Raw genomic sequence first — 25,839 nt, forward strand, 5'->3', positions numbered from 1 at the left:
TGTATCCCCATACATTTTGTTATTACAATTTATGTATGTGTCCATATCTCTTATAACGGGTTAGTTTAACCTCTGGTTTGCTAGTAAAACTGAGTTACCGTGTCACGAAATGATGCATGTCTAAAAAGTGTGTCACCAACACGAAAAGTTTGGAAAGCTCTGCCTTAAGGTCTTGCTATCTGATTTGTATCAACAGAAGAACTATGAGATACAGTATGACATTAGTCCTGCTAACCTTGGCAGTATGTCTCTTACAGCAGTGTTCTGCCACAGTCCATTCCACATTAAATCTGGGAGCAGGGGAGGAGGAAAGCCTTTCAACAGTCAGGCTTACCCCACAGAACAACATCAGAGACTAAATGAAAAGAAAACACAAATAACTTTTTAAACTGGATCCAACAGAAAGGATGATCAATGTTATTAAGTACCATGACTCTATTCCCTTGTATTTAAACTATTAGTTTACCCTGACTTCAGTCAGGGAAAAAGATCTCCAACTGAAGAACTGACAAATGAAAAGCCAAGTTGAGGGGAATTAAACCCTCCTCTTGCATCAGCATGTTATTTCTGAAATGATATACTGAAAGGCCTTACCCAAGACCAAAGGTCTTCAGATGACATCTTGAGATGGTCTCTTTCCTCCATTGCCCAGGAATCATGCAGCTGGGGATGTTAACACTGATTTAAGCTTCTGTCCCGAACAAAAATGCTGCCTTAAAGTAATACGTTGTTGACAACAACGATCCAGAGAAAATAATTTCCCGGTGATCTTGTTTGCTTGCTAAGTTAGCCCTCTCAAGTTCTCGGAACCTCAGCCAGGACAAGAAACATGAGCTCAGTAAGTTGGTGCTTACTTGCTTTGCAACTGACTCCTCAAGTATCCCAGTTAAGTCATCCCTGAAAATCCCTGAAAATGGAGATGTTTATGTATGCACAGGGAAAGCAGCATCCAGCAGGATGCATTTTGATTAGAAAATTCAAATAACTACACTTGAAATGGGGGCAGGGGAGGACAGAAGGGAGTTAAAAGTGTAGGGCTGTATGGTGGTTTGCACTAGCAGAAATAATTTATCTGTGCCTGAGGCAGGACAACTGAGTTTTGCAAATCCACCTTACATTCTGGGCTTTTAACATGAGGCTGTTAATCCACTGCATCTACTTTCAGTTTCGTTGCAGAATTGAGATCTGAGCACTACATCAGGAGTGTTCCCTTTCCTACTTTTCTGCTACATAACCTCTAGATGGCACTGTGTATAGCAGAATAGCACAAGGACACAAGAGAAAATCATGCTTTCTTTCACTTTCACAAATAATACATTTCCCCTGCTTTTAAAAAAAAAATCCTCACCAAAAGTGTTGTTTACAAACAGAAGTGAAACCGGAGGGTCACGACATCATCTAAAGAACACATAAACAGCTGTGAGTAGGGAATGGCAAGTGCACAATAGATGCCCTGTGTTGAAAAGCTCACTGCAATCCTGAGTGCTGTATCCCATAATGTTCTGGAGGATCCCCAGGAACAGCTTTGGGGGCAGGGTGGGAGGGCACAGGATAGGGAGAATGGTGAAAATTGGATGTTCCAACTTGCAAAAGTGTAAGTGCTTTCTGCTAGCACAAAGCCAGCATTGGATACAACCCTTAGTCTTCAGCTATGAAAGTCAAGGGGAACTTTGCCATTCGTTTCACTAAACAAGCAAGATGGCTTGTTTCATAAAGGGTTATTTCACACATGACACCACAGATCCAGGCAAGACCATCAAGTGTACATTCAAATCAACAGTGAATTTCATGCAATCACATTTCTCTGCTGGATGTAATCATACGATACACATGCTTGCAATCATATATTTCTCATATTCACTTTTTAAAAAATGCAAGTATACACTTAAAACTCTCATACGGCTCAAAGGGATAAATCCAATGTTATGTCAGCAGAATTCCAGTCGCGCAATGGGGATTTCCCTTCTTCTCCCCGCAACCCCCTCCCCCAATCTGCTCTGGAGGGTCCCCCAACCATCTGGAGGAGTTTTCGGGGGACACAGGGGGCTACAAAGGATTCCATCCACATGGAATGGAATCCATGGTGTCCATTCCACTGGCAGAAGGAAGCCATGAGATACAACCTACAGTTCTCATGGTTTTGCTCCTAGAAAAAAAAAATAATTTGTGTGCAAAATTCTCAAAAGGCAGAGCACTTACATTCAGATTATTTTCATATACTAACAGGATCACATTTCTGCCCAGCCAGCTAAGTTCCGAGTGAAGTTTTCCTAAGCACATCTGGATGTTGTTGCCCATAATCAGCATGACCCTGTAGTTAAATGCTTTTCAGGGCCCTTCAGTTCAGTAGCACATGTTTGACTCTCCCTTTAAAAACAATGGGATTAAAAAATGCTTAACTCTGGCAGGAGCATGCCTGAAATATGTCAAATAAGTGCAAAATATTTCCTTCTTGTGAAAAATCAGTTTCAAGCAATGTTATTCCGTCCTACAAGAACATTCACACAAATCACAGTGTGTAGTTTTAGCACAGGAACAGTGGAGGCTGGTGGCTCTGATTTGAGTGGGGCCGAGCATCCGTTCTGGGTTGCACTCAGAACCAGCCAGAACTCTAAAGGAGCTGTCCAAGGTGCTGAACCCTATCCCCAAACTAGGTTCAGCACCTTGGATAGCTCCTTTGGAGTTCTGGCTGGTTCTGGCTGAAACTCAGGATGGATTCACAGCCCCACCAAAATCAGAGCCACCAGCCTCCACCACACAGAACAAAATGGGCACTGAGGGAACAGATCGAATGATGGCCCCCTGATCAGAGCAGTAGTGTGTATTTGCATCTCCTCCACCATTTATTATCCATTTTCATGCTCTCTGACTGGGTGAGATGGATCAGCCCTTTTTATCCGATGGACACTTCCATGCACCATTTTCCATCGTTGCTTCTGAAACACCCACCACCACCACCACTGTAGGGTGGCCATGTGTCCTCCTTTACAGAGGACAGGCCTCTATTTGAAGGGCTGACAAGGTTTAAAGATGAAAAAGCCTCAGAAGGAAGAGCTGGGCTTGAAGCGGCCCATCCACAGCACCTGGACAGCTGACTGAGCAAGGCACACAGGCCACCTGGCCACAGTCTTCCACACTATCATGAGATGTACTGTATTTGTTTGAAATAGCAAAATTATTTCTAAATGCACATCCATACATATAAATTACCATATGCACATTTTATATAAATGTGCCCTCTTTTTGGTGATGCATGTCCTCTTTTTTGGCAATTCATAAGTGGCCATCCTGCCCCCCACCATCACATGTGTATTGTATGAAGGGAAAACCCATGTTGAACTGGATGGTGGGGCTGTGATTCTGGCACTGCCCCTCCTGAGGCCATCCAACACAGCTGTCCCCACACCTGACATCCACATGATAGGCATGGAGGTCTGCAATGGGAGAGTTTTCCTTACAGATATGCATGCCTACTAAGTGGGGGGAACAGAGGCTCTGCCCCACAGCCACATTCTCTCTCTCTCTCTCTCTCTCTCTTTCTTTCTCTCTCTCCATATATATATATATATATATATATATATATATATTAAGAGCATCTCTACATGGGGCTTTTATTGCATGCTCATGACTGGTCAGTTACAGAAGTTTGTGGGTCCTTTACATGACATCATTAACCTCCAAGGCGTCTCCTGCATTTTCTGACCTTTATCCCGGTTTTTAAAAGATTAGGGATGATGCAGTAATAAATGTTAATCTGCTTTAATGACCATGTGAAATTGTGCAGTTCCGCTATAACATAGCACCATCTAGTGGCTGTATAATGAAACATGTAGAACTTGCAGACAAAGGAAGTCCCAGGAAAAAAGCCCATGTCAGGCCATGTAAGGAACCAATCTTAATCCAACAAAGAATATGGAAGCAAACCCCCCAGCAAACTGTGGGATTAAAAGCCTAGTGTGGAGAAGCCCATATATAACTTTTATATCCCGCTTTTTTTCCTCTTGCAAGGAACCCGAAGTGGCTTACATGGTCCTCCTAGTCTCTATTTTATCATCACAACAACTCTGTGAGGTGGGTTAGGTTAAGAGTAAGTGACTGGCCCAAAGCCACCCAATGAACTTTATGGCTGAGTGGGGACTAGAACCTGGAACTCCCAAGTCCCAGTCCAACACTCTAACCTCTACACCACACTGGTTCACACTATTCTATGCCCCCTATGCTCTCCACAGCCACTATCCACCAACCTGCTTTTTGTAACATTTTGCCTGATGAAAAGATCTGGAGATCTTGAAAGCTTGCACATTTCTGGTGATCTTTTTGTTGGCCTAATAAAAGGATTGCAGTATACGACTTTTGGAATCTTACAGCCAACACGTCTGCCTTTGTTTTTCGCATTCTACGTATGGTAACTCCCCTCTATTTTTTGGAGGCCAATTCCTCACCTGGCCTGCCCCGCCCTGCCCCGCCCCACAGACAATTTTTTAAGCAGTGAGCAAGTATTAAAGGGAGCTATTAGACTGGAACTGCTCAGAGGAAGCAGACTTTCCATGTCCCACCCCTGCTCAGGACCAAACAGACATGACTTTGAATGTGTATCTAGCACCTACGTCTCTTTTGCTTTTACTCTGGAGTAGGCACAGGACCCCCAAACTGGAATCGGCCTCTAGTATAGGGGGTAGGGCAGAAGGGCTTTTAAGATCTGGATCATGGCCCTGCACCTGAAGCAAAAATGAAAAAAACCATTTAAAGTCATGTCTGTTTTAGTCCCCCCCCCCCAGTCCTTTACGTTGCAAGACAGCTGCTCCCCTCACAGGTTAAAGCAGGCATAGGCAATCTGATGCCTTCCAGATGTTTTGGACTACAATTCTCGCAGTCTCTGACCATAAGCAGTCTCAGACCATGCTGGCTGGGGCTTATGGGAGTTGTTGTCCAAAACATCTGGAGGGTGCCAGGGTGCCTACTCCTGGATTAAGGTATTCTTGGAATGGCAGGGAGGGGAAATTGGACGGAGAGCAGGGGTGCACAGAAAGAAGATCGGGATCCAAATAGTAAATCTCTGGGTGATTTGCAGTACACCACTTGGGGTTTCTGACTCCCAACTGTTTAACAACAGCAACAACACAAATACTTCTTCCCCTTCTAAATTAAGCTACAGAGATGGAAGAAGAGCTTGAGTCTGTGCATGTGTGGGGTGGGGGGAACCAAGAGTAGATTTGGGGGTGACTGGACTGTGAGCTCAGGTCAGGTACTGAAAAGTCCCTGGGCTGAGCGTGTGCTCAGAGGCACCCTTGTTCCTTAATCCTTGGAGTATATTCTTCCCCTTGCAAGTCAGTATTTTGCAACTGGCTTGGGTTGATGGGCCTTGGGGTTCTAAGAAAAAACATTAAAAAGTCGATCTTGCAAGTCTGGCTGAGAGGATGTGCATGCTCTGAGCCCAGTTCCCCACCCCACCCTGTCCCCAGCTGCTGGATGGTAAGCAAGCAGGCCATTTGCATCGCTTCTGCTTAACTCCCAGTCTAAGCAAGTTGAAGATTGTGCCTGTGAAATACTCTCTGCAGCCAGTTTTTTGGCAGCTGTGTGCATGCACAGCCCTTGGTCTTTCCTGCCTTGGTGGGGTGGGTGGGAGACAGCTCATTCCAACCTCCCAATATTTTTCTGCAAGCGGAAAGGCAATGATTCTTTTTTAGCATGTCTTCTCCTCCATGTTGGCTCCAGTGCAACCATGGGCAGAATAATCCCTTCGCTAAGAGAGGGAATATGACTGTTGATTTGAACAAGAACAGGGCTGTGTCTACGATTCCTTTTAAGTATGCTTGGCATAATCAGAGCTAGAATTATTTTTAACTGGATCATATAGCTCTAGTCACTGAAACATCCCCCACTGTGATTCTCAGTTTTTCACAAATTCAGATTAAATCTACCACTTTGATCTGTTCTGATACACATCTTTCTCCTTCAACTCAGTCCCATAATTAGAACTCACGCAAATATAATGCAAACGGGTGCACTAATCCTTATTGATACATCTGTTGTTCCATGTGTAAAGGATACAAAATCTTTCCATCAAGTTATATAACTACCCTTACTATTTATAGCAAGCTAGTACAAGCTGATTCCTAGAGTCAGTGCTGAATATATAATGAGTAAATATATCTACGTGATGTTCAGTATTTGATCATAACTAGAACATGCTTATATTTTAGAGAAAAATTTGAAAACACAATGAAATACCTTGGTACAGCCATGCAGAGCTGTTTTGAATTTCTGCTACAAATGAAACAAATGTGGTGGGGTGGGAGGAATTCTCAAGAGAATTGTTCAAACTTAGATTTGGGGGTGGGGGGGTCAGGGCAAGATATAGAAATACCGTTTTGGTCTGCTGCGAATGTATGTTATTGCTTTAACATTCAAGAACACTTAAGATTTGGCTGTGGGGGAGGTTCAAATAGTGTTCAACAGACCATTTCAAAAACAAAATCTGCACATTTTCATAATTCAAATAACCAAAATCAGGAGGAGCATCAAGACAAATGGCATCATAGAAGCTGATCTAGGTGGCAAGAAAGTGCACATGAAACACGTTTACGGTATGGAGTATCTACTACATGGAGATAGTTTCACCCCACCACAAGTAGTGGAATTTTGTGAGTACTGGTCCTCAGTATCCCCTTACCCTTGAGTGTTCATACTTTGGTTATGACAGGGTGGCAGGCTCAAGGATCAAGTTTAAGTCTCAAATGGAAGCGAGTCATTAGACTTCAACATGACGATTTTTGAGGTGGAAGTGTCATCACCCATAAACATTCGTGTGAGTCAACCCATACATGAGTCTGTTGCTATTAACTACCTATGGTGAACACCGGAGCAGTCAACACTGCCTCCTGCACCCTTAATCAATACATTAGGAAGACACAGAGGTGTATATATCATTACACCAAAAGAATAGATGCAGAACAGACCCACCATCAACTCCTTGCTTTGCCTGTGGCAGAAAACTGGGCTGGATGATCTTCAAGGTCCCTTCCAGCTCTGTGTGGATGGCATTGGTTGACAGTTGGGAACTTGCAATGTGGAATGATAGCTTCAGTGCCATAGACTCCATGTTTGTTCCAGCGAACAGACAAATCTGGGGCTTCGGTCCACCACTCTGCCACTGACAGCCATGCAGCTCCAAGGTAGTGGTGAAGCATGAACTAGCCACAGCATGGAATACCATACCATATGGACATTGAATAAATATCATGTCTCTTAAGGGCGTGATGCTTAACAGCCGCAATTTGTTGGCATTTTGGAATCTGAGTGATCATGGAAAGCCCTTAACACAACATGTTAAACTGAAAGGCTTTTGGTTAATTGAATTCTATAACAGTTGTAGCAGAAAAAAACAGACAGGTTCAAAAGGTCTGGGCCAGACCTTGATATCTAACAGATGTGAGCCTTATGCAAGTGCACATGTAGTGGCTTAGGGGTTTCCAGGGAGTAGAAATTGGCCCCTGGCACTCCCAAAGTTGCCCATCCCCGCAGCAGCTCTTGGTGCAATGTGCAATCCATTTTGCATCATCCAGCACTGCTTAAATTTCATTACATCTATCCTTATTTTTTTAATTTTAACATCCAGCTAAAGAAGAATTGTGGGATATTTGAAAGCTTGTCCATTACCTCGTGTCATTTTAGCTGGCCATGATTAAGGCACTACATCATTGTTACTTCTGAACTGCTTTCCTAATGGACCAATATGGCTACCTTCAATCTTTCTGTATTCCTGGAAAAAGAAACCTGGACTTCTCTTTGCCTTCCAAGACTCAAAACAAGGGACCTGCTTGTGGGCTTCCCCTAGGCCAGAGGTGCAGAACTTCAGGCTAAGGGTCCCAATCCAGCCCTCCTAAGTTCCCCAGAAGGCCATGCCACTCTTTCCCTTACCCCCCCCTCCCCACCCCCACCCCCTAATCATTTGGTGTTTTCCTGGCTTTTGTGCAGTTTTCCACCCATTCTAAAAGGTTGAAAGGCCTCTCCCGAGGCTTAAGAGCTTTTAAGTTAAAATCATCTAGTCCTTTTGGTATTTTTGGCAATGCCCCTTTTGCCTTCGGCCCCCCAAGAGCCTCTCTAAAATGGAATTCAGCCCCTGGGCTGAAAGAGATTCTACACCCCTGCCCTGGGCTTTTGGCTGGTTATTGTGTGGGAACACAATGCTGGACAAGTTAGGTCTTTGGTCCAATCCAGCAGGTCTTTTCTTACGTTTTTATGACCATTGTATGAGGAAGCATTGAAGTCAGAGAACTAAATGCATCTTAGGGTTGTTTTTGTTTTTATTTGCACAACGAACCTAAGGATGTCTTAGGATGTGCAACAAGCCATCTGTTTTTGAAACATTTTTTTGTTGCTGTTAACACTTGCTTTAGCTAATCGCCCATTCATTTAGGCTCCTTAGCTACTGAAATGTTCAGGCTTTAAAAAAAAATAAAAAAAAATCAGATCGACTTTCAAATGTTCTCAGTAAATCAGAAAAGGTCACTATAATTACATTTCTACATCTTACAAATTTCTGCATCTTCAGAATTATGCAGAGCAGTTGTGAGGTTAAAGGAACAATCCTATGCATGTTTAGGTGGAAAAAAATCCTACAACTCCCAGCATTCCCCAGCCAGCAAGGCTGGCTGGGGAATGCTGGGAATTATAGAACTTATTTCTCCCTAAACATGCATAGGATTACACCCTAGAATGGAAAGTCAGTTTCCATTAGAATAGAAATATATGTCACCAGGAGGTTCTCCCATGCAAACCCCATCAAAATGAATGTGCACTACCATGCTTGTGCACACACCCCATCCATTTAAATGGGGCTTGCCCTGAACAACTTCCCACTGAATTTTGCCTTTAGCACTCTGCACAAAGCAGCTCCACATAGCTATCTTTACTAATCAGTAGCAATATACTAAGAATGTAACATTTTTTATATACTGGCTTCTAAAGTTAACAAAAACTTGGGAGGAAGGAACTACTTCTACATTTTGAACTATACCAGAAGACTTTAGTTTTGAAACAATTTGTATAATATATATACAACAACAAAAAGAAGCGAGGGAGGTGGGTGGGACAGTTCAACCAACTCAAGCAGTAGCTCAAATCCCACCCCTACTCACCCCACTGTAACATTTCCTCAAGCTCATTAAATTATAAAAGTTACTAACCATGTTTGGAATTATAAACATAAATTGGTCAAATAAAATATAACTTTAATACAAATATTTCAAAATTGCCTACATTTTGTGCCTGCATAATAGCACTTCTGTGTCTTCCTCTGAACATTTCAGTCCTTTTTCTTTTCTGTATGGCATTGGCAACTCTTTATTTGGTTAGAAAGAAGCCAGCTTCCCATGCCAAGTTAACACTTCTGATAATTTCCCATCAAATATGTCGTCCGGTCAGAAAGAACAGAGGCTTGTCTTCTTTGGCATTGGCAGTTTGGAACTCGTCTCTCAATCGGAATTGCCACTCATCTTCCAGTTCCAGTCGGACGACAGTCTGGCGTAGTGAGTTCCTGTCTTGGCAAATGACACATAAGGTGGCACCTGTGGGGGTTATCGTCATTATCATCATCATCATTATTTCATTTATATATCACTTCCTGCAAACAAAGATTTTGGCCTTAAAGTGGCTTACAACTGTAAAACAGACACAGAGACAAACAATCAATGGGTAGTATCCCAAAGGGGTGGTGCGTGCATGGCCAGTCCTGGTCCGTGTGTGCCCCACTCTGTCAGCCCAGGTCTGCGTGCAGCCACTACTGTGCGCGGCCGTGATGTAGTGCTTCTGCGGGCAAGCCGCAATGCGCGTGAAAACGCTGGTTTCTGGAACGGGGTGACCTGCCCCTTCCAGAAGCCAGCATTTTCATGCACTTAGGGGCTTGCCCCTGGAAGCACTATATTGTGGCCGGGCGCAGACCAGGGCCCGGTGGAGCTGGCCGCAGATGCACCACCCCTACTGGATCCTGCTCATTGTAATAACATCAAGATAACCCACAAGGTCAAACTAGGTAGCAACATAGGATTAAAACCCCAGCTCTCAATTAAATAATCATTTCAGGCCAATAATTGGGGGGGAGGAGCTATCCCAAAGAGCAAAAGCCACTTAGTGCAGCATTCTTTGCAAAACCCCCAGCAATATAGCCAGCAGGCACAAGGTAATTCACCAGAAAATCTGCCCATCCCTGCCAGAGTTCCAATCATATTTCTTAGTTACTTCTATTAAATCTCTCTCCCTCTGTTAAGTAAGGTATTAGGAACACTTCAAGTTCTTGTTGGCAACTAGACTGGACAGCTGACCATTACAGAGCAGGTATTGGCAAAAGATGTCACTCCCTAGCTTGCGCTAAACAGTTTCCTTCTACCCAGGAGATATCTCTGCCCTGCACTGAATGGTGCCCTCTTCCTGGAAGGCTTCTCTTTCTCATAAGCTTTAATGTAGTTGTTATATCCCCTTTGCAGTGTAGTTGCCATAACTATGTGGTCAGGTCCAGTAACTAGCAATATGTCTGAAATGGGTAGACTGTATGAGGGTGAGCAGATGATGTGGTTACTTCCCTTGCCGATGCCACTAGACTCCAGGAGATGCAACACTACATGTGGGAAGTAACCAGGCCATCTACTCAACCCATACGGATCCAGGGTGCAGATGTTAACAGTGTAGCTTGGGACCTAACCGTGCAGAAGCAGCCAAAACACTGCAGACGTGTGATAAGAATCAGGGCTTATTCATGAAAAAGGGAGACTTAGGAGCATGTGGAGAGTGTAAAGGGACTATAGCTCAGTGGGAGAGCACATGCTTGGTATGCAGAAGGGCCCAGACTCACTCCCTGGCACCTCTACTTAAAAGGATCATCATGGGAAAAACTTCTGCCTGAGACCACAGAGAGTCACGGCCAGTCAGAGTAGACAATACTGGGCTGAATAGATAGGGTTGTATCCAATGTCAATCTTCCAGGTTGTGACTAGAAGTGATAGGGACCATAAAAATTCAAGCTCTGCATTTGATGACATCAGGATATTTTAAACAACTACAAGTTGCCAAGTCAGCATAGCTGAAAATGGGGAAAGATGTGGAGCTTTTCTACATGATGCTGTTAATCCACTGTTAATCCGCTGCATCTATTTTTGGTTTTGTCACAGAACTGAGATCTGAGCACTACACAAAGAGCGTTTCCTTTCCTTCTTTTCCACTACATAACCTCTAGGTGGCACTGTGGTATAGCAGAATAGTTCAAATACACAAGAGGAAATTGCGCTTTCTTTCGCTTTCACAATTAAATGCTGCATTTTCCCTGCTCTAAAAAAACTCACTGAAAGTGTTGGTTAGACACAGAGGTGAAACTGGAGGGTCACAATGTTGTCTAAAGAACCCATAATCAACCATGAGTATGGAATGAGGAGTGCACGATAAATGCCTTGTGTAGAAAAGCTCATGATGAACACAGACATAGATGGGACTGTCTGTCTGTCTGTCTGTCTTTTTTTGTGTCAGCAACTCTCTCTTACCTTTCAGAAACTGGAATTTCTTTAAGAAGCTGGCCACAACAAAGGAATCACAGAGGTACAGCAGGAGTCCACTGAATATCATATCAGAGCAGCTAACGTTCAGAGAATGAGGTCGCGAGCTGACGTAGCAAACTGCGATCTGATTGCAATAGAGGGGAAGAAAGGCAGGAATTATTTTTCTCTCCATCCAGAACACAATGAAAGTTAGCATTCTCAAATGACTATGTCCAGAGTAACATCTGCAACTGTTTCAGATTTTGCTGGACTCTTATGGAACCCTGTGAGAGCAAATGGATACCGCCACTCTCCTGGCTCCGCTCATGGAAGCAGTTCGGTCAGCAGTATGATACCATTGGATCCCCACCAGATAGCTCAGATCAGAGCCACTATGTGGTCCAGGCAGCCTGAAATTATGTATAATTACCTACGCTTATTACCTGTGATCCTAAATTAAGGTAACAGTCCACTGATAGCACTGGATGGCTATAATTCTTCAGCGAGAGAGGGAAGAAACGATGGCTATGGTACTGGAGGTATTTTTCAAGCAGCAGCTGAGCAGGAGCCGCCAAGAACGTGTGCTTGCTGTCAGGGGCACATATGTACTGAGCTGGGGCAATAGCAACTGGATTATCGGCCACCTAAAAGGAAAATGTCCGTATGTGATACAGATGTATTGTTATTGCTATTGTCGATGTTGCTGTTGTTCTTAACATGGAATTTCATTTGGAGGTAAGGTTCAAAACAGAGACAACACAAAAAGGAAGAATTCACAGCCATACGGGATCACTAGTTAAGGGGGAGAGGAAACTCGGTGATTACAGTCCTTACAGATTACTATTATTATTATTCATCCAAAGCCTGCATAACTATTTGGCTTGCATATCCAGGACGAAATTCAGAAGTAACGTATGTGAGGAGCTTAAATGCCACTATGAAATATTGGGATGACTGCTGTTGTCAGGGCCTTTGGACCTTTCATTCCTAAATGAACACAAAAATCTTCTGAAAAGTGAAATGACGAGTCCTACATTCACACCACACCCTGTCATGAATGCATTAGCAATGAATTTGTTCTAAAGCATTCTTATGTTTTGTGGACCTGCAGACCACCTGCAGACTTTCCCAAATTGAGATAAGATCAGTTAAACAGGCCAGTCATTCACTTCCCACAAATCATTCCCACAAATCAGTGGTAGAGTTGGCAGAATTGCTTTTATTGTTTAATCCTCCATAAAGACAACTGGCAAATTGTACAAGAGCGCTTTCTGCATGAAGGTCATGGGAACTGAATTCCAAGGATAGAATTCCACCTGACTCTTCAACACAGGGTTACTGCCAAAAACAGCAGCCCTGCATGAGTTCTCATCCCCTATCCCCATAGTATTCAGTCAGTTGTTAGGTTTCCTCATGTTGTGTGTCCCCCACCCCCAGCCTAATACACACACTCAAGATCATTGGCTGCTGCTAGCAAGGGCAGAGAAAAAAACACAGGTAATTTTGACTAAACATTGTGGAGAGAACGGAGGGAACTTGACACAAGGCTGCCATTTTCACTGGCATACCCCTGTCTAGTGTCACATGAAGTTCCACTTCCACTCCAAGTAAATAATATGTTGTGGGTAAATAAAAGATCTGGTTTTCAGGGACACAGTCCCTCCCTAAAAACAGCATCGATGTCAGGTTACCTCATTGCTCAGCTTTAGAAGCCACTGAATGCACAAATGCATTACTTTGCCAATAGCATCAAACATGTTTCTGAATGCTCACCTTTGACTTAATATGAAATGACCTTTGCCCACCCACTGCAATTTGCTTCTTCATGACGCTGAATCGATTGAACCGACAGATCAGGAGACCTGCACTGTGGGCACGCAGGTTGAAGTCTACATCATCACACATAAATCTGTTGGCAAAGGGGGAACACCAAATTTAAGAAATTCTGCTCCTGCTCATTCATTAGCTGAAATCTCTCAAACTGCACAGAAAACAAAATGGTGGAGATACTATAAACACGAAGAGTATGGCCAAACCGTCTGCACTGATGTCAATGGAAAAGAGGACAAGTGAGAGTCAAACTACACTTTATTATGCTAATTGCATAACCTGAAGCTTGTGTCATGCTTTACTCTAATGTAACTAGGTGTGGTCTTAATTCAGATCAGGATCAAAGCACTCTGGAAGGGGAGAATTAAACCTTCCCCGCACCCATTTTTTTCCCAGAATTCCACCCTCTCAGGGGGGTTAAAAAAAGAGAAAAAATATTCATTGGAGACAATGGAGGCTTCGGTTATTTTTAATCCCTCCCCCCCCGGATGCATGTGGAATTTGGGGGGGGGGAAACAGGGGGGATGGTTTAATCCTCCCTACCAGAGCCCACTGGTCCCAATTCAAATTGGGACTGTGCCCAGTTACACTAGAGAAAATATAATGATCAGGCACAGCAATATGCTACACAGTTAACATAATCTGTAGTTTAGCCCTCACATCAATGAAACCAGTTCAAGCATAAGATATGACAGAAAACAAGAATCGAAGTTCTGACAGCGCTGCTATGAATCTAAGGGCCAAACTAGCCATGATGTTAAATGCTTTAGACCAGTGGGGGATTTCTTCTGAATGCAAACAGCAGCTTCAGTGGAGTGATTTTCAACAGGACCGCAGCCGGAGAGGAAAAGTTCCCCATCTGCTGTGATCTGAATCATTAGCAGCTCCTCTAAGGCCTGCTATTTTCATCTTTGGGGAACATGCACATTAAATGCAAAGATGCTTTAAACATCATGTCCAGTTTGGACCTAAAACTGCACAGCATCTCACAGCTCCTTACAGACTAGCATATCTATTGTGACTTGCTTGCGCTATCACGGGCAAATGCCTGCTTCATCAGACTTGGCTCACCTGTTCTGGTTATACTGCACGTTCTGAGTCAGGTCAACATTCAGCATGATGAAGTCATGAGCATGACAACAAGAGAATGGCTCCGTGATTTCTCCAGGATTGGTTTTACTTGACCACTTCCTCATCCCAATCAAGGCATAGTGGATGACATTTGGAGTGGCTTCGACATGCTGCAGGATTTGCTTCAAGGAAATATTTCTTTCAGTCCACGTGTATTCACTGCAAGAGTTAGGGAAAATAGTTCAACATCACATCATTGTTTTTTTAAAAACAACAACAACAAGGCTCTTCCACCCCCAAAGAAATGACCCTTTACCTTTTTCTGTCACCAGAACAATCAATTTCAACAGCGTTCCACATTACACAGGAGTCATCAGAAATGACAATGAAAGGCCAGATATCTTGGGGCTTAATCCCTAATTCCTCTTGCCGATTTCGTTCAAGTTCCAGATTATGGTAAGACAACTCTTTTATTAGGAAATGAGCAGCACCTAAAAGCAAACCAAAGAAGCAAACCTTACACTGTACATCGAGAGGACTGCAAACTTCTTTTTATCTAGACGTCTTTTGCTATATGAATATATCTCTTCCTCCACATTCAAATTCACTTCATTCTAGGGTTATCAGCCAATGAAATAATGTTTAATTGTTTAATCACCTGCCCTTTAACTGATGAATTAATGAGTCAATTAAATGCTAATACTTTTACACAACAACACCTCCTCAACATAGGTGTTTGGGTGTTTTTTTTAATGCACTGGAGGAAGTGTGAGATAATTTACAATTTAATACACAAAAGGTACTGCTCTAAGTTACAAGGAAGCCTCCTCATTTATATTTTGGTTTTCATTCCCATACAGCAATTCACCACAACCAAAGGAGCCAACAAATAAACAAGTGTGCCCCACCACTTGAAATCAGCCATCACTGACAAAACTGCCACACCCAATCAACCAAAGCTTTAGTTAATTATTTGACCAATTGAGTAATTAAATTAAATTGAGTAATTGAGTAATGCTTGCACCCTAGCATCATTTACATCACCTTATACCTACCCACTCCAGCACTGTTGAAAATACTTGGCAGAACAAGCATTATGTGATTGGGCCAATATTTTTTATATATTGCCATTTCATATTCTTTGACTACTAAGACATGCAAATGGCTGGCCCCATCCATTGCATGGTAAAGGTTAAAAAGTCCATGTTCGTGACGTCCAGTTGTGGGAGTAAAAGTAGGGCTTTTTATGTAGTCCTGGCTCTGTGAAGTAAAGAGTCTATGTGTTATTATGGTGATTAATATAAGCAAAAAAGACGGGGGAGGGGGGGTGAAGGAGTAAATGAATGAATTGACATGATTCCATTATAATCAACATACTTCTGACAATTACACCAAGATGAATGGCTTGCCTTCTATCTAAAGTTTACAGTAAAAGCACAAGAAATTTTTTGAAAAAGAAAAAAAGTGCCTCAATCACATCATTAATTCACAACAGAGTGGTAGCTGCAACCAGTCCTGTTTGAGATGGTGAGAACAGAAAGAAAGCTGGTGCTAGATGATTAACACAAAACAAGCACCAACTTAATGAGCTATAACGGAGTTGTGCAACCGGAGGTCTCCTCAAGGTGGCCATCCTATAAAAATAGTTGTTGACTACGGGAACTATACAGGGCTAAACCACATGCTGTGTTAAATGCACAGCGTGTAGCTGATCCTAACTTTTCAAAAACGCTAGCGTTAGGGCCCCCATCTGGATAAGGACCACCGCAAGTGGGTAGCAGGGTTAAACCTTCCCATGCAGCTGCTTCCCCCCACAAAATGTGCCCCCCCACACACACACACAGGGGTGAAAGAAAGGGAAGAATTCAATTGGTACCAATGGAGGGTTTTTTCCCCCTTTCTTTAGCCCCTGCATGGGGTGCGAAAGGGGGGGCAGGGTGTGAATTTAGTGGGGAGGTGGCTGGGTGGGAAGGTTTTACACACACACGCTCACACACACACCTGTGCACAGTTGTCCTGATCTGGATCAGGGCCCCATGCAATTACACAAAAGTGGAAAAAAGAAGTTAGGATCAGCTACACCCTACGCATTTAACGTGAGCATGTAGTTAGCCCACAGTTACCATTAGTGCACTTTCAAGGTAGATAACCCAGCATAAATAAGTTTTCCTTCCAGGGACTGCTGGCACGCAACACTCCTAAATAGTAACATTTTGTCCTTTGTATTTTCATGTGTCAACCACCATATAAATTTGATGACAGTATAAATGCAAAACGTGCACGTTTAAGAAAAATATGGAGACTGTTGTTTCTTTGGTGACATCATCATCATCATCATCATTATTATTATTCTTATTTACATTTCTATACCATAGTCGAAGCTCTCTGAGTGGTTTACAGAAGTTAAAACATTAAATACAATATAAAAAGTTTAAAAGCCATTTACATAAAAGCACACAGACAATGTACACAAACAACATGTAACTAAAAACAACTTTGGACAGTCAGTCATAACTGAAGACACATACAGGACCAATTAAAACTTATCATGTGCTGCCAAATGCCTGGGAAAATAGATAGCTCTCAACCTAAGACATATTCCAAAGAGCTATATGGGTCATTTGTAGACAGGTATTCCTGCACAGCACAGAAATAAAGCAATCGAATTTTACCACCACCCGGAAGCAGAGCCAAACTGCGGAAGGTAATTCATGCCCTGACCTTGATCTGTACATGCCTTGTGCTGTTATTTATCTACCTTTTCTGTGACAAGAGGCAACCTCATGCTCTCCAGCTGCCTTCCCGGATGGCTAAAGACAAAATGGTGCTCCTTGGACTTTGGGATGATGAAGTGCAGCTGAATCTCTTCCCCCAGCATAGAATAGGAGAAGGCAAAAGCGTGCAAGGTGGATTCGTAAAGCTGAGGAGGAGGAAGGAGAAAAGGGTAACAGCGTCACCTGGCAGTACATTCTGGCTGTCTTTTACCAGCCGTGATATTGATACATGTCTAGTAGCTGTTACAACAGTGGTAAGAGCACAGACCACATCCTGCAAACAAAATGCATTCATCAATACAGACATTATGCTCCAGCTCTGAACCAGCCTTAATAGGTCCAGAGGGGACCATTTATTTAGAGGCCAGTGCCTATTTGTGGTGATGGATACAAAATGCTGCCCTCGGCAAGACAAGAGTAACATCAGAAAATGTTCTGCTTGATATTTATACGGGTTTTGCTTATTCTGCCACAAGCTTTGAAAAAATAATTCGATTAGAGCTGGTTTCAGTTGTGCATTGAACAGAATTAGTGTTCCAGCTCCAGAGTCAAAAGTTGGATCTTAGCTAGTCTTTGCATAGCTAGTGCAGTGAGCGTTGGATTAGCACTGGTGAGATCTGGCCTCCAATCCATGCGTAATCATCAAGCTCACTGGGTGACACAGCGCTTTTCTACATGAGGCTGTTAACTGGCTGTAAATCCACTATATCTACTTTCAGTTTCATCACAGAACTGAGATCCTAGCACCACACCAAGTGCATTTCCTCTTCTGCTTTGCTGCTACATAACCTGTAGGTGGCACTGTGGTAGCGCAGAATAGTGCAAGAGGCAACTGTGTTTTCTTTTGCTTTCCCAATTAAACTGCATTTTCCCTGCTCTAAAAAAACTTGCAGAAAGTGCTGGTTAGACACAGAAGTGGAACTGGAGGGTCATGTCATCATCTAAAGAACCCATAAACAACCACGAGCAGGGAATGATGTGTGCATGATAAATGCCTTGTGTGGAAAAAACCCTTGTGCCAGCCATTATCTCTCATTGTATCTTCCTGAAAAGGGTTGTTGCAGTGGTGCCATCAGGACGTGATTTGGGGGCAAACGTCCGGGGCCCCACTCAGCAGAATCAGCAGAACGGCCCCTGAAATGCAGCAGGGCTAGCTTGCCACATTCTGACGTAAGTGAGAGGTACCCCACCCCATGGGATCAATAGGTCCAGGATCTAAAATTACCTAACTGCACCACTGGGCTCTTGTCAAGATAAAATGGGGTGGGGTGGAAGAGGACCATATCTGTTGGCTGACCCAAGTTCCTCTGAGGAATGGCAGAATAAAAATGTACAAAAAGAAAAAGGGGGGAAAACCCGACCCACAAAAACAAACAAGAAAAAATACATTCTTTCTAACAGTTTGAGGCTGCAATCCAGTTATTTTCACATGTTGTTTAATGTGCCATGGAACTGCTCGAATTTGTGTCAGATTGTGAGGAATGCACACACACGCACGCCCTGTAGAAATCATAATCTAGGGGCTTTGCTCTTCCTTCCCTCAACGTGTTAAGTGGAGCCATAATTCTATGGCAAGGAGCAGAGCCTTCTTAGTTGGACTTGGCACAAGTGCCTTGCTGGTCTTCAGAGGGCCTGCAGGGGGCTCAATCACCCTTCTCCCCAAAAGTGACTGCTGTGGGGGAGAGGATAGTGGGGGCAACCCCAACCTGAGTGGTACAGCAGGAGGAAGATGTTTAAACATCCTCATGTTATACTGTCAGTCAAAAGCATCAGCATTATAGTACTATAGCACTATAGTACTATAGAGGAAGGAAGATTCTGGAGTTGGGTGTGTATCAAATTCCTCCAGTCAGCCCCAGCCTGAATGGTACAATATTTGGGATGGGGGGATCACTCTCCCCATGCTTGTTGATGTGGGAGAGGAGAAGAAACTGGCCTATTTCCTACTCCCTTTTCTCTTTGTTCAATGGGGGGCTAGAGAAATCCTCCCCCCTGGTTCCCCCCTCCCCCTGACTTTGCTTTCATCACTGTCAGGGCTTTTAACTATTTCCCATGTTTGTACAGGTCCAGCCCTCCTTTTTTATATATATATATACAATCACATCTCTCTACATGCCTGGGGGATGCCCCAAGTAAGCAGAAACCCCTATCTTGTCCTTGGGGCAGCCCCATATCATTCCCTTACTGATTGGCATGCATGGACACCATGTTTCCTCCTATCAGAAGGAATGAAGTAAAGAGCACTTATTTAGAAACTTTCTGTTTTCTGGACTGTTTCTGAAGTATACTGTATTCAGTGAAGGCTGGTGCCTCCAATTTCAGTGGGGCTCTCAATCCACTCTGGGTTTCAGTCAGAACCAGCCAGAACTCCAAAGGAGCTATTCAAGGTACTAAAAATATTTGGGGGATAGGGTTCATCACCTTGGATAGCTCCTTTAGAGTTCTGGCTAGTCCTGGCTGCAACCCAGAATGGATTTAAGGCCCCACCAAAATCAGAGCCACCAGCCTAAACTGACTGTATTCTATTATGTTTTGGAGCAATCAGAGACTATTTTATTACTGCTGTTATTATATGTTTATGATTACTATTTGGAGCTTTATCATTATTTTCTTTTGTTGAGAATATTTTTCTGTAAGCTGCTTTCATAGAATCATGGACTAGTATAGTAGGGTTGGAAGGGGCCTACAAGGCCATCCAGTCCAACCCCCTGCTCAATGCAGGAATCCAAGTCACAGCATCCCTGACAGATGGCTGTCCAGCCTCATCTTGAACGCCTCCAGTGTGGGAGAGCCTACTACCTCCCTAGGTACTTGGTTCCATTGTCACATTGCTCTAACAGTCAGGAAGTTTTTCCTGATGTTCAGCTGGAATCTGGCTTCCTATAACTTGAGCCCATGATTCCATGTCCTGCACTCTAGGATAATCGAGAAGAGATCCTGGCCTTCCTCTCTGTGACACCCTTTCAAGTACTTGAAGAGTGCTATCATATCTCCCCTCAGTCTTCTCTTCTCAAGGTTAAACATGCCCAGTTCCTTCAGTCTCTCCTCATACGGCTTTATTTCCAGTCCCCTGATCATCTTCATTGCCCTCCTCTGAATCCTCTCCAGTTTGTCTGCATCTTTCTTAAAGTGTGGTGCCCAGAACTGTACACAGTACTCCAGATGAGGCCTAACCAGTGCTGAGTAGAGGGAAACTGGTACTTCCTGGGATTTGGAAGCTATGCTTCTATTAATAGATTTGTCTTTTTTGCAGCCACATCACATTGTTGGCTCATATTCAGCTTGGGATCGACAACAATTCCAAGATCCTTCTTGTTTGTAGTGTTGTTGAGCCACGTATCCCCCATCTTGTAACTGTGCATTTGGTTTCTTTTTCCTATGTGCAGAACTTGGCATTTATCCCTATTAAATGTCATTCTGTGGTTTTCTGCCCAGCGCTCCAGTCTATCTGGATCACTTTGAATTTTGTTTCTGTCTTCCAAAGTATTAGCTACCCTGCCCAATTTTGTGTCAACTGCAAATTTGATCAGCATTCCCTGCATCTCCTCCTCCAAGTCATTAATAAAAATATTGAAGAGCACTGGGCCCAGGACTGAGCCCTGCGGTACCCCACTCATTGCCTCTCCTCAGTTTGAGAAGGTCCCATTGATAAGCACTCTTTGAGTCCGATTCTGTAGCCAACTGTGGATCCACCGGATCGTTGTTTCATCTAGCCCACTTTGAGCTAGTTTGCTCATCAGGATATCATGGGGACTTTGTCGAAAGCTTTGCTGAAGTCGAGGTATATTATGTCTACAGCTTTCCCACGGTCCACAAGGGAGGTTACTTGATCAAAAAATGAGATCAGATTCGTCTGGCAGGATTTGTTCTTGACAAATCCATGTTGGCTTCGAGTAATCACTGCATTGTTTTCAAGGTGTTTACAGATGGATTGCTTTATAATCTGCTCCAGAATTTTCCCAGGGATTGATGTCAGACTGTAGTTCCCAGGTTCCTCCTTTGTGCCCTTTTTGAAGATAGGGACAACATTAGCCCTCCTCCAGTCATCTGACACTTCACCTGACCTCCGTGATTTCTCAAAGAGAATAGACAGCGGTTCTGAGAGTTCTTCTGCCAGTTCCTTTATTACTTTAGGATGCAGTTCATCTGCCCTGGAGATTTGAACTCATTCAAAGTAATTAGGTCTTCCTTGACCGCCTGTCCATCTCAAGCTGCAATCCTGCCCCTTCAGCCTGTACTTCGCCTTTGCCCAGGGGGTCATAGACCCTCTTTTGGGAGAAGACTGAGCCCAAGTAGAAATTGAGCACCTCTGCCTTTTCTTTATCATCTGTTATCGTTTTGCCATCCTTATTTAATAGCTGAACCACCATTTCTTTCCTCTGCCTTTTACTATGCACGTAGCTGAAGAAAGCCTTTTTGTTGTTTTTAGCATCCCCCGCTAACCTCAGCTCATTCTCAGCTTTAGCCTTCCTGACGCCATCCCTGCAATTCTGTGCTACCTGCCTGTACTCTTCCTTTGTTACTTGGCCTTCTTTCCACTTCCTATATGTGTCCTTTTTTGTTTTCAGGTCATCTCTAAGGGGCCTTTCAGGGGCCTTTGTGCCTGTGAAAGGTATTTTAAACGTTTAAAAGTCACAATCCTATATATGCACACTCAGAATTAAGTCCACTTGAGTTCAATGGGGCATACTCTGAGGTAAGTGGGTAGAGAATTGCAGCCTGCATGGGCCCCAGACTGCTCAACATGGATTTTGCACAGTGCATAGCACTGTGTGGAATGTTTCGCCTAGCCCATTTTAGCTGATGTATGCTTCGGTGTTTTTGGCTGCATTGGGACTTGTTTTTATGGCTTATATCAGTCTTACCTGGTACCTGGGGTTAAAGCCCATATACTGATGACACTGTTCGCAGTGATGATAAGTGTTGTAAGCAGCATATTTGCTTAACCTCATCCGAGTCGTCTGACGGCGCATATAAAAGTCCTCTTGTTTTCTGTTTGTTGATCTATCTGTACAAATATATTTTGACTGAATCAGTTACCTACACACTAGTCAGGACAAAGGGATGAACTCACCCTTGCTAATCGTCTCCCTGCAAAACTATGCCGGTTGCAATCAAAATGGGGTCCCCCAAAAGTGGTTTGCATCATGGGAGACAAGTTAGTTACTATTGCCCTATTTGTGTGTGTGTGTATGTGTGTGTGTGTGTGTATACAATATATCAAGTTTCTCTCTCTCTCTCTCTCTCTATATATATATATATATATACGTGTGTGTGTATATATGTGTGTGTGTGTGTGTGTGTATAGATATATAGATATATATGTAACATTTCTATCTCCATCAACATTTTGAGACTGTTTTCCCAGCTGCTCTACTTACAGTATTTTAACTTGCAGGTTTTTTTCATTTTAATCCACTTTTAAAATTAACCAGTGAGACAATGTGTGTGAAGTGCTTTTAACACTTTAAAGTGCTCTCCACATGCTAAAAATTGCTATTAAAATAACATTGCCATTATATGGAAATTATAGAATTTCTTACAGAATATCAGAATTCACTTGCTCCCTCTAGTGGTGTTGCTAAGTGCTCCTCAGAGCATACTTCTAGAACAGGGGTGAGCAACTTGTAGCCCTCCAGATATTTTAGCCTACAACTCCCACCAGCCCTAGCAGCATAGCCAATGGTGAGGTATGAGGAAGTTGTAGGCCAAAACATCTGGAAGGATGCAAGTTGCCCTCCCGTTCTAGAAGGAGTTACTAGATGACTGATGCATTTTTATTCACATTATAACGTATGTGTCCAAATCACAGTTCAGCAGCCACATGCTTTTCACAAGCAATTCGAGTGTAACTTTTGGTTGTTTCAGACTTGCAATTGCTCTCTCCTTTCTTAGCTCCAGCTGCACACTGCAAACTGGAGGAATTGAAAGGCAGAACTTGAGAAACGGGGGTTGTGACAGTGAGCAGAAGCTCCTATGAGTTGTGTGACTATGGGGGTCAAAGAGGAATGGATAGGGGAAGTAGCTATAGGAAGGGATTCTATCCCTGGGAAATCCAGTTATTTTTTGGCTTGACAGAGTTCCACAGTGTGTAGGACTCGCTTTGTGCCTGCAAGCTGAGCTGCGTGCTGTTTCCTGAACTCCGGGAACTTTTTTGTGCATTTTTGGAAGGGTCTGCAATTTGCACAAATGTCTAGGCAATTTGAGCAAATTATGGCCGAATTTGCACAAAGTACACAAATCCGGCAGTCATTTCTGTAATTTGTGCAAAATCAGCCATAATTTGCGCAAAATTGGCTCAGAAATTTGCATTAATTGCAGAACCTTCCCTCCCCCCAAATGGACAATATTCCCAGAAAATCCACAAACTGGCTCAACTTGCCACAAACTGGATCGGGCGCCGCAGTGGGAACAAAAATTAAGTCAGGGGGGCTGAGCATAGGAAAACACGTTGAACTCTACCCCCAAACAGATTTCTCCAACGTTCCTAGCTATAGTTTAGAGATCTCACTGAAGATCAAAATTGGTTGATTCAGAATAAAGATTTGTTCAGCTCATAATGATGGTCTGTATTCCAAATGGAACACCATTTCCCTCCAAATTTCTTCTCCAGATTCTGAGCAATTTCATGTAATATATTTACATATTTTATTACATTTCTATACTGCCCAATTGCCAAAGCTCTCTAGGCAGTTCACGAAACAAGACTTAAAACAATAAAATACAGTAACAAAATTAAGCATAATACAAAAAACTTTAAAAGTTAAAATAGAATAAAACCAGATTAAAACCCAAAGTAAAAGCCAGCAGCCGTACAAAGATAATTCTAATTGCATTGCTTTATTGTATGGAACACACAAATAGATCCCTTTCTTGTTCAAATAAATAAATGAACAAACATCCTGACCTTCACTTTTCATTTTCTGGATCCTTGAACAAATGAGACTTGCATCTTCATATTTTGGATCATGGATAGTGTAATCAAAAGACATTTTTTTAAATGTTTCTAGATCAGGCCATGCATCCCCTGGCTGGTGATAATATTGCTCTGATTCTTCTTTGAGATCTGTAACATCAATAAGAAAGAGAAAGTTGACAAAATATGAACACATAAGATGATGGGGCAGTAGGCTGGGTTTCACATGTAATCACTGGAAACAAACTCATCCTATGCACACTATTAGATTCTTTTCTGTACACAAAAAATCAGGAATTAATTAAATATAATTAATTATTCAATGCAGAAGGAAGGAGGGAAGGAAGGAAGTCCTTGTTATCCTTGAATGATTGCCTGAGCTTGACATTGGGTTGGATGAAGATGAATAAATGAGGCCCTGGCTGGGTACAATGGGAGTTCTAGTCCAACCAATCTGGAGATAACCAGAGTGGAGAAAGTTGTCTTATAGCCTCAAGCTTTGGTGTACATATCATTTCTGCAGTAACAATGAAACGGGAAGGTGGTAGAAATTAGGATCCATCAGATCTGCAAAATATTGTACAAGTGTGACTGGAAGCCTCCCAAGCATTGGAGAGCCTTCTTGGTAGTTCATGGGAAGGCATCTTTTCTCATGCTGTTCTAATAAGGTTTGACTCCCTATTTGGGCCTTGAGATTCCTTTTCAGCCACGCTGAAAAGCTTTGAGCTTTCAAATGACACAGAAAATAAATGTCAGATCTCTCCTAGTGCCTCAAAAATGATACTGCTGATGCCAACTATCCAGCAAAGAAACCAAGATGTACCCAATCATTATGACTAAGAATGGCCAACAGCTCAAAGTGGAAAGTAAAAACAAGCATTTAGTAAGAAGATAAACTATGAAATAAGGATTTAAAGAAGACTGTAAAGGGGCTCTATTAAGAAAAAACTGAAATAAATGAACATGTGGAATTAAGAGTACATCAGTAATAGTCAGCTTCTAATCAACAAGTTAATCATAGATAGTTCCCCAAAGCAGAGGTTTCTACCTAAAGAACATACCAGTGTTGATTTCCTCTTCATCATAAACATCCACTTCTGTCAGTCGAATCAGCATTCTAGACAAGATACTCAGGAACTGCAAATAGGCACCTGTCTTTCCTATCTGTAAATATACATATCAGAAACTTAAACAGCTCTTTGATTTAAGTATTATGTTTTGGATACCTGAAATTTAAATGACCAGTACAGCCTAAATCAAAGTTGTCGTATTATTATTATTATTAAGATATATATATATATATATATATATATACCACTGATAATATTAAAAAATGTGACAATCATTCTACATTTTCATTCCCGGTACTCACAGTTGCTCTTTATTCTTACTACTGTCCTGAAAAGGTTATTTCAGAAATATGCAAGGCCATATTAGGTTAACATCACTGGTTTAGACTGCCAATTATCCTCTTTGAGACAGCGTCCCTATATTATTGTTGTTGTTATTCCCATCTATATACATAATGCTTTAAAAAAAAATAGGTATGACAGGTCTCTACCCCAAAGGGCTTACATCTGAACAGACACAGAGAAACAGCAGAGGAAAGGGAAAATGGAGGCATGGGTAAGCAGGGGACATACATATGATTATTTCAATTACACATGCCATGGCTTAGTGACAATAAGGTATAGGGACTGGGGGATAATCCCAGGGATTCCCA

At 42.7% G+C, this 25,839-nt stretch overlaps 1 protein-coding gene across 3 annotated transcripts in view; it reads right to left on the reverse strand.

Moving 5' to 3' along the window:
* Nucleotides 1–8,283: 8,283 nt before the first annotated feature.
* The window catches only part of GREB1 (growth regulating estrogen receptor binding 1), an 86,663-nt gene continuing 69,107 nt past the window's right edge, over nt 8,284–25,839 (reverse strand). Inside the window, exons 20-31 of one of the 3 annotated variants that reach the window (XR_014787195.1) lie at nt 25,178–25,280; nt 24,108–24,266; nt 22,066–22,208; nt 17,185–17,346; nt 15,482–15,686; nt 14,743–14,917; nt 14,427–14,645; nt 13,299–13,434; nt 11,969–12,169; nt 11,532–11,670; nt 8,697–9,569; nt 8,285–8,650 (exon numbers count right to left, since the gene is read on the reverse strand). Coding sequence is in view for 2 of the 3 variants with exons in the window: in XM_084830838.1 (XP_084686964.1) it covers nt 9,406–9,569; nt 11,532–11,670; nt 11,969–12,169; nt 13,299–13,434; nt 14,427–14,645; nt 14,743–14,917; nt 15,482–15,686; nt 17,185–17,346; nt 22,066–22,208; nt 24,108–24,266; nt 25,178–25,280 (1,806 nt within the window). In the remaining variant the exon portion in view is untranslated. Of the gene's footprint in view, nt 9,570–11,531; nt 11,671–11,968; nt 12,170–13,298; nt 13,435–14,426; nt 14,646–14,742; nt 14,918–15,481; nt 15,687–17,184; nt 17,347–22,065; nt 22,209–24,107; nt 24,267–25,177; nt 25,281–25,839 lie in introns of all 3 variants that reach the window. The other 2 variants (XM_084830838.1, XM_084830847.1) reach the window with 2 other exon arrangements.

Source organism: Heloderma suspectum, chromosome 1 (genome assembly GCF_057233095.1).
Source record: "Heloderma suspectum isolate Gila_16-S chromosome 1, 16-S_ref, whole genome shotgun sequence".
NCBI lineage: Eukaryota > Metazoa > Chordata > Lepidosauria > Squamata > Helodermatidae > Heloderma > Heloderma suspectum.